The sequence below is a fragment of the Trachinotus anak genome, unplaced genomic scaffold, assembly GCF_046630095.1.
Source record: "Trachinotus anak isolate AG129_WGS33_773 ecotype Australia unplaced genomic scaffold, CSIRO_AGI_Tana_v1 ptg000019l, whole genome shotgun sequence".
NCBI lineage: Eukaryota > Metazoa > Chordata > Actinopteri > Carangiformes > Carangidae > Trachinotus > Trachinotus anak.
The window spans coordinates 28,440,790-28,455,000 of record NW_027273870.1 but is presented as its reverse complement, the minus strand read 5'-3'; the positions used below and the strand labels follow the sequence as shown (position 1 = coordinate 28,455,000).

Below are 14,211 nucleotides of genomic sequence, written 5' to 3'. Positions count from 1 at the left end.
TCTGAAGATGTGGCTTTGGGCTTTGAGGAAATAATTCAGATAAAAAATTATGAGAATAATTGTTAGTTGTAGTCTCAGTAGGACTTGTCTCTGATAGTTAGTTTGTGTGCATTTAGCTGGTATTTGTCACATTTCTGACACCAAAACTAAACTAAACCACAGTTGCCGGAGGTTCAGACAAATATCCTCCCCCAGTGTGTGAAGCGCTGTTTGGTTTGTCTGCTGTTCAGTAAACTCACCACCTCTGATGCCCCCCCCTCCAGAATCTGCAGACATGTGTGACGACGATGAGACCACCGCCCTCGTATGTGACAACGGCTCAGGCCTGGTGAAGGCTGGCTTCGCCGGAGACGACGCCCCCAGGGCCGTGTTCCCCTCCATCGTCGGCCGCCCCCGTCACCAGGTACACAAGAGCCACACCACACCAGAGAGGATCTTAAAACTGAGCTGTAATTTCAACCTCTGGTCCCTTTTCTTTTCATTCTATATTCACAACTGGATGTGACCCTTGACCCCTTAAGTTTTTGGTTGTTTTTAGTGAAGCTTTTTTTCTATTGTTTAAGAAAAATTACTATATTCTTGCAACTTTTTTTTTTAATGAATGAATGAGATCACCTCATTCACTCACATAAATGTTGGTATTTAGTATAAATTTTGCTTCACACATTCACACACCCAAGACAGAGTAACCTCTTGATAGTGTGCAAAATGTGTGCTCTCCATCTTAAAAAACACATTGCTCAGTCCTCACCATCTCCCCTCCTCCCCTCAGGGCGTGATGGTCGGTATGGGTCAGAAGGACTCCTATGTGGGTGACGAGGCCCAGAGCAAGAGGGGTATCCTGACCCTGAAGTACCCCATCGAGCACGGCATCATCACCAACTGGGACGACATGGAGAAGATCTGGCACCACACCTTCTACAACGAGCTGCGCGTGGCCCCCGAGGAGCACCCCACCCTGCTGACGGAGGCCCCCCTCAACCCCAAAGCCAACAGGGAGAAGATGACCCAGATCATGTTTGAGACCTTCAACGTCCCCGCCATGTATGTGGCCATCCAGGCCGTGCTGTCCCTGTACGCCTCCGGCCGTACCACCGGTGAGTGCGACATGCAAACGTCCGTGTGTTCAAGGAGGGATCATCACAACACTGGATTATTATCTTCATCAATACTCATACAGAGAGATGCATCTAAGGATTAATGTCACTGTCCATTTACATTTATCACTATGAATATATTAATCGTCAGTTTTAGGAGCGGACTTTTGTAAATTACAGAAAATGAACAGCAACAGTTTTAATTATCAGTTAATTGTCAAACAGAATATCACTTTTTTGTTTGTTTCAGCTTCTCCTCTCCTGTGCTTTTCAATTCAATAATTAATAACTTGTAAACTGAATATCTTTGGACTGACATTTGAAGACGTCTGTTTGGGCTCAAAGAAACTAAACAATTAATCAAAAAATTAATCAGCAGATTATTTAATAATGAAAATAACTGTAAATCTAAATCGTTTTTTTGTCAGTGAGATAAATCAGCTTTATAAGTTGTGACATCAGATGCAGACGTTCAGCCTGAACTGTTGATCTCAGACTGGAGAGAAAAACCTCCTCTTGCCTTTTAAACTTTGATTGAATGTTTGTGTTCCTGCTCTCAGGTATCGTCCTGGACTCTGGCGACGGTGTGACCCACAACGTGCCCATCTATGAGGGCTACGCCCTGCCCCATGCCATCATGCGTCTGGACCTGGCTGGTCGTGACCTCACCGACTACCTCATGAAGATCCTGACAGAGCGCGGCTACTCCTTCGTCACAACCGGTAAAGACTTCACTTCAGCAGAAACACAGCGGCCCACTTCATTTTTAAGACCTAAGAGTCGGAAGCAGGTTCACGAGTTCAGGTCATGACTTAAAAATATTAAGCATCCTGGTTCTGAAGGTTGGAGCTTTTACTGTATGTGAAGCTCAATTCTCCGAACTGTGACACTAGTTATTCTATTCTGCAGCAGATTTACCATTTTTTGGTTTTCTTAAATTGGAAACAGAGCACAAAGTCTGAACTTTACTCTCTGTTTCCAGCCGAGCGTGAGATTGTCCGTGACATCAAGGAGAAGCTTTGCTACGTGGCTCTGGACTTTGAGAACGAGATGGCCACCGCCGCCTCCTCCTCCTCCCTGGAGAAGAGCTACGAGCTGCCTGACGGTCAGGTCATCACCATTGGCAACGAGCGTTTCCGCTGCCCTGAGACCCTGTTCCAGCCCTCCTTCATCGGTGCGTACTCAAAGCATTTTCACATTTTATTTTGTGGAGAGAAGAAGTGAACCAACCTGAAAGCTCACAGCTGAATATTGAATCAGTGTTTGGTTCTCTTGTTTGAGGTTCCTCTGCATCCTCAAATATCAAAATATTACATTAATAATTATATTAATATATTAATATATTGGCCTGTGATCCAACACTAAAAAGAGGTGATGGTTCACTTCACAAAGAAATAAAATCAAAGCTGTATGTTTGTACAGGAAAAATTAAGATTCGTAATTTTGCAAGATTATTGCGGCCGCACCAAACAACATGGACAGATTACTGGATGGGCACAAGCCCAGGGGCCAGAATCTGTGTTTGGGACGTCCTGATCAGGGTTTGTTCTCTGCTCCTGATCCTAAACCTGCTCAGCAGACTGAAGCTACAGCAGCATCTCAGCTCTGATTTAAGAATATGTAATATTTATCTTAATATCTGTGCAGGAAACAAACACAGTGTTGGTCCCAATAGGCAGTAGTAACTTGAACTGCTCTTCTCGTGCACCTCAACAGGTATGGAATCTGCTGGTATCCATGAGACCGCCTACAACAGCATCATGAAGTGTGACATCGACATCCGTAAGGACCTGTACGCCAACAACGTGCTGTCCGGCGGCACCACCATGTACCCGGGTATCGCTGACCGCATGCAGAAGGAGATCACAGCTCTGGCTCCCAGCACCATGAAGATCAAGGTATGATTCAGACAGTTCCTGATGATTATGGAGAGTTTAGAAAAGTTTTACACACACTATACGGCCAAAAAGTACCTGAACATTAGACCTACATGTGATAACTAAACACGTAATCCCAAAGCCATGGGTGGTAATGTGCTGCTTCAACAGCCTCCACCCTTCAGCACAGACACAAGAACATGGGACGTCCACATAATTTTGGCCATGTAGTGCAGCAGCTGCTATTTAACAGGCCACATAAATAGCTGATGAACAGAAGCACAAAAGCTTTATGTGATCTGATGCAATAAAAACTTCATCTCACTTCCTCCTCCTCTGCAGATCATCGCCCCTCCTGAGCGTAAATACTCAGTCTGGATCGGCGGCTCCATCCTGGCCTCCCTCTCCACCTTCCAGCAGATGTGGATCAGCAAGCAGGAGTACGACGAGGCCGGTCCCAGCATCGTCCACCGCAAGTGCTTCTAAACACGACGCTTCCAAAAACCACCTCAGGTTCAGGATCCACAGCAACGAGATGCCAAACACGCCGCTGCCGTCCTCAGGAAGACTCTGACACAACATCCTCTCCTAACTCCAGGAGCACACGGGGACAGTTCGGCGTCTCACCTGTACATATGTTATTTATTCCTTCTGTCATGTTTGTGATGTTTTGAATGTGAATGACGTCTGATGTGTGAATGTGAAAGCAAAGCGAGTGTTGGTTTCGAGGTACGACACACTCCAACTCAGACCAAGTGTGAAGAAAAAAAAAAAACACAAAAGACCAACAACGAGACAACAAAGCAAATAAAAGCCATTTATTTTCACATATGACTAATGTCTGTTATTTCTGATTCTGGACATTTTTAAAAGCATGTTTTGGTCTTTTCATCATGTCATCCATATCTGATTATGGCTGCATTTTGGGACATTTTTCAGTACTAAATACTAATGCCAAATACGTGAGCTCAGTCCTGAGAGACTCCAGGAGATCTAAGAAAACAACAGGTAACATATCTACATAGTAATATTTGTACAACCATTTTGTTTTTAGTTTTAATTTTGCAGTGGGAGTCTGAAATGGCAGTTTGACATCCTACAGCTTAAGTGTTGCATCAATGATACTGTCAAACAATTAAGCGATGTAATGTATTTTATAGTAGCTGCAATAAAATTATATTATAAATATTAGTGCATAGTATATACTGTAACCAGTCAGTATGTAGTATAGGTTTGGGACACAACATTAATACTTGTTTCAGTACAAAATATCTGTTGGCCGTCTGCCTTCAGAAATCCCAGTTCATGTGAAACACGAGTGAAACCAGACGCATAATAAACTTTATGAGACAAAACAAAGAGCTCAGATTCAAGTGTTTGAATAAATCCAGCAGCACCCGTGTGCTAAAATAAACAGTAGTGTTAATGTCCTCTGCCTGCTGAAGGCTTCCTTCTTAAAAATGTGTCTCATTATTCTCTAGACTCAACATTATGTGTAAATGGCTTATTATGACATAAGGTGTGAAAATCTGACAAGATGCTAATTTAAAATGTGCTAATATGACGAAAAGTAAAAAGTTCAAATACTTAAATAAGACAGATTTAATACATGAATGGTCAAAATAGAATCAACAGAGGCTGAGATAGCTAGACTTATATCCCTACAATTATGGGCCAAACATTAGATCCTACATTTCCCATAATGAGTAGCACCACCCATGTGGAGTGAACTCACCTGTGCAAAGGTGTAAAAGTGGTGTAGTAGCCCTTTAAAAGATGAGGCGAGTGTAAACAGTTACAGTTTAGTCTGATGTTCTCAGCAGGTGTGTTCACCTGTTGTCATCTGTGCACAGATGGAGGTAGAGCACGCATGCGCAGTCTGGTCTCTGCATCTTCACGGAAAATCATGTTTCATTTTTCATTTCTACATTTCTGCACCGCTTCAACCAAGTTGGCAGGAGACACGTAGAGCTGTACCGGAAGTACAGGATTTTTCTTTCAAAATTAGGTTATACATGTTACTCGACAGCCCACTGAGGAATAACGTTGCATTACGGTAGTTGCATTTTATTGCATCACATTTTGTCTTTTTTTTGTCTGCAGTGAATTTATTGGACTTCATGGCCTGGTGTTTGTCCTGAGATACAGTCTACGCCCGAGATGTCCAGTCAATTCAGTTTAGAAAATCAAAGCAGAGAAGATGCTTATAACCACAACTCGGAATGACAGAAAATAGTCTCAATCATTTTGTGAGTGGGAGATTTGTCTTCGTTTTGAATAATTTGGCAAAAAATAAAATTAATAATAATAAAAATATTATTATTATTATTATTGTTGTTGTTGTTGTTGGTGGTGTTGTTGTTATTAATAATAATAATAATAATAATAATAATAATAATAAGAAGAAGAAGAAGAAGAAGAAGAAGAAGAAGAAGAAGAATAAAGAGTTTATTTTGAAAGTCTAAACCGGAAGCCGTGTGCTGTATGTTAGCTAGCTCTTTAGCTAACGCTCAGTTAGAGAAACGGAGCGATGCTCGTCGTCTGACCGCGGAACTACAGCGACAGCCTGGACTTTAAATCGGACCGAACCCGTCTGGAATGAGTCTGGGTGAGTACAAACACATCTGACTGTAATGTCTGACCGGCACGGACCCGTTCAGCCTCAGTGTTTAAGCCTCTCCGGGTCTACAGACGGGGTTTAGCGGAGCAGGTGAACATGGCTGGAGCCTGTTGTCAGACGGTCGCTCTCATCTTTAAACCTCACATCTACAGACTTCATGGCATTTTCTCACCTGAAACAGGCTCAAATAAGCTTTATTGTTTTTGTCCCGGGTGTGTCAAGAGGCTTAAATCTTGAAAAGACGATGTTTTGGCTGAAATAAATGAGAGCCTTCAAAATAAGATACAGATATCTGTATTTCAGTTAAAGGAATCGATAAATTAGCAATAATTAATCAGCTGTTTGGCAATTAATTGGAGATAAAACTGTCCCGGGTTTGTCCTCGGATCAGATGAAGGCCCGCTCAGACAGATGAATAATCTATGTAGTTTATTTTCACTAAAGATAACAGGTATTTCAATAAAAACAATGATAAATGTGAGTGGGCGGGAGGACTCCTGACTGAAACAGACCCTGTCATTGCTCTTACAATAACAATAATGTGAGTGGTTGTTGTTGTTGTTGTTGTTGTTGTTGTCAGTGTCAGTGGTAAAACTGTAATGAGCCGCAATCCTCTGTGTAATCTGCTGTGGAGGGAGGTGGGCGGGGCTACAGGTAGACCACACCTGGCAGAGGCAGGGCACCAGCTGCTGCAGGTGATTTCTTTGGTGAAATATTAACAATTACTTTACATTTAAAAGGGTTTGTTACACTTTAAATTGTAATTTATCAATTCCAAGCAGCTTTAGATGTAATTAAGAAACCCTACCGTAACTTTTAGTTTTACAGATTATAGATGTAACTGTGTTATGAAGTCAAACTCAAATTCTCAAAGTCACATACACTGAATAATATTTCTGTTGTTTTACTGTGTATTTTTATTATAAGATTTGTCAGTTTTTTATTGTGTTAATTTGTTTTAATTTTACATTTTTTTTAAATAACCAGTAACTCATTATTTTTTTTGTACTGAATTCATGTCTTCAAACCTCTTCACACAGTCAGCACAACAGCAGTGTGGACTGTACCAGAGTGGACTTAACTGCGGATTACTTTTAATTCATTTGAGGCAAAACGCATTAAATGACGACACATTTCAAAATGTTTTCTCACTCAAACTCAACCACCACAAAAATGATAAATTAGACAGAATTTGCTACTTCCTAAACAGAAATACATCTAAACAGAAATAAAAATAGATAAATACATAAAAATGCATAAACCCCTAATTGGGACACTGGGCAACTATTTTCATTCCTTGTTGCCCTCTATGAAAGACTTGGGCCAGGTGAGAGGAGAGGGGGGCAGGTGAGGCTGAATCCAGAGCAGTGTGTAGTTATGTGGGACGATGTGGTGCCTCACTGCTCTCTCCCAGTCACTGAGTGGGTTACAGCCCATCAGGACGCCGGCTCTTCTCCTTCCACCTCACTGTCCGTTCCTCAGCCCCACGGAGGAGCTCCTCTCCCCCTGGAGGCGGACAGTTTATGATCAGACACAATAAATGCTGGATGTGTGCACATGGATCAGGCTGCAGAAAGATTCCCTCCCTGGTGTGTTGAAGAGAGGACATATGTAGAAGACAGTGTTGAGTAGCACTGGTATGTTACTGTCTGATCTGTAGTTATTCACGTGTGTAAAGTGAATATGTATCGTATCATATTGCTTTACTGGAATTACTGAAGCATATGAACTCACAAAAGTTCTGAAATAATTTTTTTAATCAGCTAACGCGTGACATTTGTGATTTGTTGATGGAGATTTGAAGGAACAGCCACTGAAACGTCCCTTGCTTTGTTTGATAATAACCAGCCTGAAATCCTTGCAGCTTGCTCGCAGCTCTATGTTTGTTTTATTTTGTTAATGTCTTTCTTTTGTCCCCTCCTCTGTTTTTCCCCAGCGATTAAAACCAGACACGAACAATAACGAGAGCGATGGTGACCAAGAAGATCCGGACTGAGTATATGAAGAAGTTTAAAGATCCCAAATGGGAGACGTTTTCCAAATGCTACGAGGACTCTCTGAAGTACCGTCTGACACGGCGGGTGATGGAGCATTCCCACAAGCCCTGGTTCTGGGAGGGCTGGGACAGCGGCTCCGACTCTAGTGGCTGGTCCACGCCCCGGCTGACCAGGAACAAAGTCGCCCCTCTGTCCCTCCCACCGCCGCCGTCGTCTGCGGAGGTGAAGCAGAAGTTGTTGGAGCCGAAGACCAGTCCTGAACCGAAGCCACCGCCTGAGGAGACCGAGGCGGGAGCTGGGGAGGCCACAGTCGCAGACGCTGCACCGGCCACAGGTGAGGGAACTTTTTGTAAGAGCCGGAGACGAGAATGTTCTTGTTTTCTCTTTTTTTCTACTGAATAACATTTCGGGTTTGGACTCTTGGTCAGATAAAACAATCAACATGTTGACGTCACTTTGAGGTTCTCAGAACTCGGGGTGGATATTTTTGGTCATGCCGGTGGCAGGCTTTGGAGATGTCACTGCCTTTCCACTTTGGTCCAGACTCCAAACAACACTTGAATGATTTTGTGCTGAAGTTTGTCCAGCATTTTGGTTTATGAGAATTTTAAAATTGTCCTGTTTGTCCTGGTTCCTATATGTCCTCTGTTTTCTGTCCAGCATTCAGGAGGATTTTGGAATAATCTGCCCCTCTGGAGGAGTTTGTTTGTGCTCTTGTGTGAGCATCACTCTGACAGTATGAGGGCCAGAGGATGGTTTACCTCAGGAGACAGTGAGGCTAAAAATATTTGGGCTGAAGGTTTGGTGATCAGATGGGACTGTTTTCCTCTTGTTCAGACTCTGGGCTCAGATATAAAGAACCTATTGTTTATATTCTAACTTTTCTGTGGCTGCATTTCAGACAGGAGAGAGTCAGGACACCAGATTGACACAGTTTTAGAATCTCAAATATATTTATGGAAATAATTTACTGAAGAACCAGCATGTCACCATGTTAGTGCTTCTAAACAAACTGCACCAGGACTCAAACTTCCTGTTACAGTACAGCCACTATACAATAAACTGCCATAAGAGCTGGTTACAACGAGTTGTAGTTGATTGATAGAAAATTCAAAATGATTATACCATTAGTCAATTTTCTACTTATAATACCAAAAGTTCTTTGTTTTCAGTTATTAAATGTTATGAGTTGATGCTTCTCTCTGTCATATATGACAGTAAATTGAAGTCGGACACACATGCTGTCTAAGTTGTGTTGGGCTCTGAGAAATCATGATGACATTTTTCACTATGTGCTAACGTGTTATTGATGGTTGTAGAAAACGGTGTGAATGAGGCCAGCGGAGGTTCGGTGACAGCGGCTCCAAACACCAGCGGACTTTCAGACGACACAGCGACAGACAACGGGCCGGCCGACACAGCGTCTTCTGACGGGGAGCCGGTGAACCCGGTACCAAAACGGCGTCACCGTCGCCGCACTCCTCGCTCTGAACCGGGACACCCAGACAGTTCCCATGACGACAAACCAGCTGTCGTCCGCAAACCGCCGAGAGCAAAGAGCCAACCACCAATTGGCACCAAGGAGAAGGAGAACCGGAGACCGTCCAGCCGGCTGGACTGGACCGAGAGACAGACGGAGGTCCGGAGGATGCCCAACGACGTGAGTGTTGAAGACACTATACTTTAAAAAACTTAAAAGTCATAGTTTTGGTCTGTAAAACATTCAGAAGTTCCAGAGTTTTATGTAAAAAAAAAAAAACTTTGAAAATGAAACTATTAGATTAACATTATCCTTCTCATATCATCTGTGTACATGGTTGATTTACTGATACTTTTATTTCATACAGTGTTTTTGCAGTTGATTGTTATCAGATGTCAGAAGAGTTTTCATAATGGTTTCTGTGATAATGTTACAAGAGATAAATGATCATAGACAACTGAGTCTTCAGGTAAAAGGTGACTTTCATAGTGAACTGAACAAATGGCTGAAAGGAAGACGATCTGAAAACTGACAGTCAGCAGTTATGTGGCTGTGGAAATGTGGCCATGACATATGAAGTTCTGCTGCTCCAAACACTGCCCTGTTTCCTCCCATTCATTGACTAAAAACTACAGTTTTAGCTGTCTTAGGGATGTACTGAGCTGCCTTTTTAGTGATGACACTAAATGTTTATGAGGTGTTTTTTAAACATTTACTTCTTCAGCTTTATACTTTAATATTGTTTTGTCACTTAAATGTACCTGTGCTCTGTAATGAAGACCAGGTCTAAGATGTAAAATTTAAAAGTCAGAACAGTTTGAGTCCTTCAGAGCTCGACCTCGTCCCAGGACACCAGAGAAGTGAAGCCGTGTCACCAAACACTCTGCAAACATTAATAATAAAACGCTGGTGTGCTTTTCGGAAACGACTCCTCTCTCTGGTTTCTCCTCTCAGAGCCACACGTCGGACGCCTGCGTTCAGACCCGACGAGAGTCCGACAAACGGAGCTCCAACCTGGAGCGGCGGCGGGCTCGGTCAGCCGACCTGGAGAAGATTAGGCGGTCACAGCTGATGGTGGTGGAGGACCGCTGGATGACAGAGTACATGCGCTGCTTCTCGGCCCGGCTCAGGTAGACACAGGATCCCACCACGACCCCTGAAAACCATGTTTCCTTATTGGAGAGCGAGTATCAGACGGCGGCCGAGTTCATTCGTCCGTTCAGATGAAATAACAAGACACAAACTCAGAACCATGTCGTCTCATTACAGTCCATCACACTGAAACGCTGCTCGCTGTCCTGTCTCCTTTTTGGACAACGAGGTAACAGAAAACTTTTAACATCAATATTGTGCAGCGCAGAATCAGAGGAACCTCTCAGATGTTGTTTCATGGCCATCAGATAAATATTCACTTTCTTTATGACAAAATCACATTTTAGTCCCTTTAGTTTAGTGAGGCAAATGGCTCTAAATACTACAGTACCCATAAGCCTCAGTAGCCATTGCTATGAAAAAAGCTCACTCAGAACTACAGCCTGATAGAAACTGACCTTTTTTCAGGCCAATATTAATATTTTTTCTAAAAATCTGATGGTGATGTCGGCCAATATTTACTTTTTTATGAAAGCACAAGGATCCCTTACAATTGTTTTTTTTTTTTTTTTTTTTTTTTCAACATTGTGACCAAGAAATGTGCTTTTATAGCTGAGGAATCCAAACTGTGAACAAACTACTGTATGTAATGGCTTCACTTTGTTGACCCCTAAACTTATCTGTGACATTTATTTATTGACATTTCTGGTCACTTCTCGGGCTTCATCACCTCTGACGCTGATTTGGTTCAAAAGTTTCCAACAGATGTTTGCGTTACCAGATGTGATGGACTGAAATGGTTTCCTTTGGTTCTGTGTTTCTGTGGAAGCAGTTTGACAATGACCAAACATCAGAGAATTAACTCTTTGTAAGCTTTTATATAAAAACAGAATAAGACACCCAGATCACTATTCGAATGTATTTGATTTCTGAGCATGAAACTCTCCAAACACACTGCTGTGCTTTATTTTAGCTGTTGATCTGTTTTTCATGTGTGTCTCACGTAAGCAGCTGTGTGTTTATAACTCAGTGTTTGAATCAGACGCAGCAGAAAGGACCAAACTGGATTATTTTTGATATTTGAGTATTTTGGAATTTAAAGACTAAAACTAGCGCTGGATGGTTTAGCAGAAATATAGAAACACACAATTTATCTAATAAAATTAGTATTTAGGTATTTTCAGAGTAAGTAAAACTATATTTAAGATGTGCTAGCTTTATTATTATTGCAGTTTTAATAAATTAAATGCACTTAATTAAAATCAGTGGACTGTTAAATATTTTATGGATATTTGATATTTATAGTTTATGTGGCATTTATTGAGGTTTTGTCACATTGTGGCTGTTTAGCAGCAGCCTGCAGCTTCTTGTTTCCATTAATTATAATGAAAAATAACCTGCAATGCCAATATGGTGCTTTTCTTTTAACTGCAGTGCTAAACAACAATAACTTCCTCCTAATTTAGCTTTTTGGGGTTATTATGCAAAATAGATTGTTTCTTTTCAGTGTTGGAGAAGTTTGAAATAACGAGTTTGTGATATTTATAAAAATGCAGCACTAATATCACTGAAAGCTGAAACTTATTTGCTTTATCAGAAATCCAGCTTCAAAATCCAGGGTTTTCTGCAGCGTTTTATTGGCTGGAACAAAACCCACTTACATAATAAAACATTCAGGATGTAAAGAAGAGCATTCCACATATTTAATGAGGGAGGTCATTTTTTTGTCATCTTCTGCTCCAATTTTTCTTCTAGTAACAATTTTTTAGTTTTAATGTCTGAGTCTGTAATTTGGTACTAATTATAGTAATAAACAATAGAAACAAAGGTCAGTTAATACATTTACAATTAATTTGAGCCTTTCTGTTGGTACACAGTCACCTGAACACTCAGAAATGTAAAATCTTACCACAGTCAAGCACATAAGCAAATAATATACATTTTCATTATTGAATAAGCTTCCAATAGTTTTTTTTTTTTTTTTTTTGGATTAATCGATTAATTCTGTTCTGACTAAAAAATGCCAGAAAATGGTGAAAAATACTTCAAGAGTCTGGGTTTGTCTCGAAAAACCACGTGTGTCGAAGAAAATCATCAAATCCTCAAATGTGAGAATCTGGAAACAGCAAATATTTGACGTTATCTTTAAAAAATGTCTAAAAGATCAAGTGTTGTTGATTGACTGATCAACTAATCGTTGCATCTCTGAAGCAAACAATTTAAAAATGATGAAGACCAGGTTCCAAAAATACAGTGAATAAACAATAAATTCATAAATCCATCTATAATCTCTCCAAATTTTCATTGTTCTTTACAAAACAGAATTCTCTTTAAGCGTTAATTAAGTGTTAATTAAGTGTTAATGAGGTGGTATCACATGTACCTGCAAGAAACCCTGGATTAAATAGGGAAAAGGGAAAATATACATTTCCACAGATTTTGACACTGTCACCTCCTTGTATTTGAAGCAGCTCTGTGTGTCGGTGGACATTTAGATTGACCTTTATCTGTTTCCATCAAATCAAACTGAATGTGAAGAAAAGTGAAATCTTCCGGTGTTAAGTGTCGTAGTGAAAAAACGTCGCACAGTTTCGAGTTTAGTCGATCGTCTGTTGATGTAACTAAAGATTGTAAATACATGGTGATGTCATTTGTCGCGTCCAGTGACTCAAACTGAGGGCTAATGATCACGATTTGTTGTTTTGTGAGCATACTTTTAAAACTGAATGCATATAAATTCACTAAGAATGTTTTTTGATCTCACACCGACTCAACCTCCTCACGCTGAATGTGCAAAACTATTCACTCATATTTGTTTATCACCTTTTATTTACTGTCTATTTCCACATTTCACTCTCACGTTTGTTTCTGGGTCGTTTTCAAGTGCGTCCAGTCTGAAACAACACGGTGCTGTTACTATATAATAATACATGCATCAGTTCAAAAAATTATTTTATTCACAACAAAATTTACCTTATATATATACCTTAATAAACCTTAAAAAACTGCTGTTGTTTGAACCTTATTTAATGTATAACTGCTCTGAAGTTCATCAGTATGTTGAAAAAACATTAACTAACCACAGCATTTTCCATCTAGACAAATCAAGACATGAAATTTAAATTTAAATTCATTTTCTTTCTAAAATGGACCTAAAGCATCTAATCATTCAAGTGAGTGTTGTCTCAAACTGGACGTGTGTGTGTGTGTGTGTGTGTGTGTGTGTGTCAGAATGATCGGACAATCACAGGATTTCAGCTGTTGTTGATGAATTAATTTGACAGTGGAATTATGGAAAATCCCACATTTAAGCTAAAAACACTCAATATAAGCTATTACATCTGAAGAGTTTGTTTTGGATGTGTTTGCTTGATGTATCTCTAGTTTGAATTATTTCCTAATATGGTTTCTTGTCAGAAGATTGGTTGAATTATGTATCATGCATCTAAATATTTAATCATATTTTACCTTCAATGACGTTTACATTTTTGGTCACTGTATTTGTATTTGAAAACATGCACAATAATATATATTTTCATCCACTTTAAGGTGTTGCTGTGAATAAATCATATTTGAATAGTTTATATTTGTGTCGTGCTGGCTCAATAGTGTTTTATCAAGTATTTCACCAAGTTCAGATTATTGTATGTATATGATTTCATGTTCTTTGATGTCCTTCTTCTACTGAGGGTGGCATGCTAACCAGCTAGCTACAGCCAAGTTAGCCGATCTCATCGCTTTCCGATACCGAGTCCCTGTTGCGTCCCGTCTCCCCTGAAGATGCAGCGCTGCTCAGAGGACGTATTATAACCTTGTCACATAAACAAAACGATGGCTGGAGCTCGTCAGTACTGGTACGTAAACAGCTTTCGTGCTAACACTGGCTATGTAGCATTAGCAAAACTTACAAATAGCACCTTCAAACCTATTATATAAACCTAATTTTTGGCAAAACCTTGCATTGGTGTGCTCTCTCCACAGAGAGGGGGAAAGACAAACATAAAATAAGATTAGTGAAGTCCAGTTTATCAGAAGTGTGACCCAAGTT

General features: G+C 40.5%; 2 protein-coding genes across 2 annotated transcripts in view; both read left to right on the top strand.

The window, feature by feature from the left end:
* acta1a (actin alpha 1, skeletal muscle a) overlaps positions 1-3,801 on the top strand; it is a 5,245-nt gene extending 1,444 nt beyond the window's left edge. The window contains exons 2-7 of the mRNA XM_071504597.1: positions 264-403; positions 773-1,097; positions 1,658-1,819; positions 2,080-2,271; positions 2,814-2,995; positions 3,317-3,801. Coding sequence (XP_071360698.1) covers positions 275-403; positions 773-1,097; positions 1,658-1,819; positions 2,080-2,271; positions 2,814-2,995; positions 3,317-3,460 — 1,134 coding nt within the window. The 5' untranslated portion in view covers positions 264-274 and the 3' untranslated portion in view covers positions 3,461-3,801. The remainder of the gene's footprint in view (positions 1-263; positions 404-772; positions 1,098-1,657; positions 1,820-2,079; positions 2,272-2,813; positions 2,996-3,316) is intronic.
* A 1,636-nt stretch (positions 3,802-5,437) lies between these two features.
* ccsapa (centriole, cilia and spindle-associated protein a) lies at positions 5,438-13,749 on the top strand. Its single transcript, XM_071504854.1, has 4 exons — positions 5,438-5,582; positions 7,531-7,925; positions 8,911-9,251; positions 10,026-13,749. Exons 2-4 carry the CDS (start codon positions 7,565-7,567, stop codon positions 10,203-10,205), a joined length of 882 nt encoding a protein of 293 aa, XP_071360955.1. The 5' UTR covers positions 5,438-5,582; positions 7,531-7,564; the 3' UTR covers positions 10,206-13,749.
* Positions 13,750-14,211: the final 462 nt, after the last annotated feature.

Excerpts from the sequence above, each read along its gene's own strand:
- ccsapa (XM_071504854.1), top strand. The coding sequence starts at position 7,565 with ATGGTGACCAAGAAGATCCGGACTGAGTATATGAAGAAGTTTAAAGAT. Across the intron at positions 7,926-8,910 it reads AGACGCTGCACCGGCCACAG|AAAACGGTGTGAATGAGGCC; the intron begins GTGAGGGAACTT and ends TGATGGTTGTAG. Across the intron at positions 9,252-10,025 it reads TCCGGAGGATGCCCAACGAC|AGCCACACGTCGGACGCCTG; the intron begins GTGAGTGTTGAA and ends TTCTCCTCTCAG.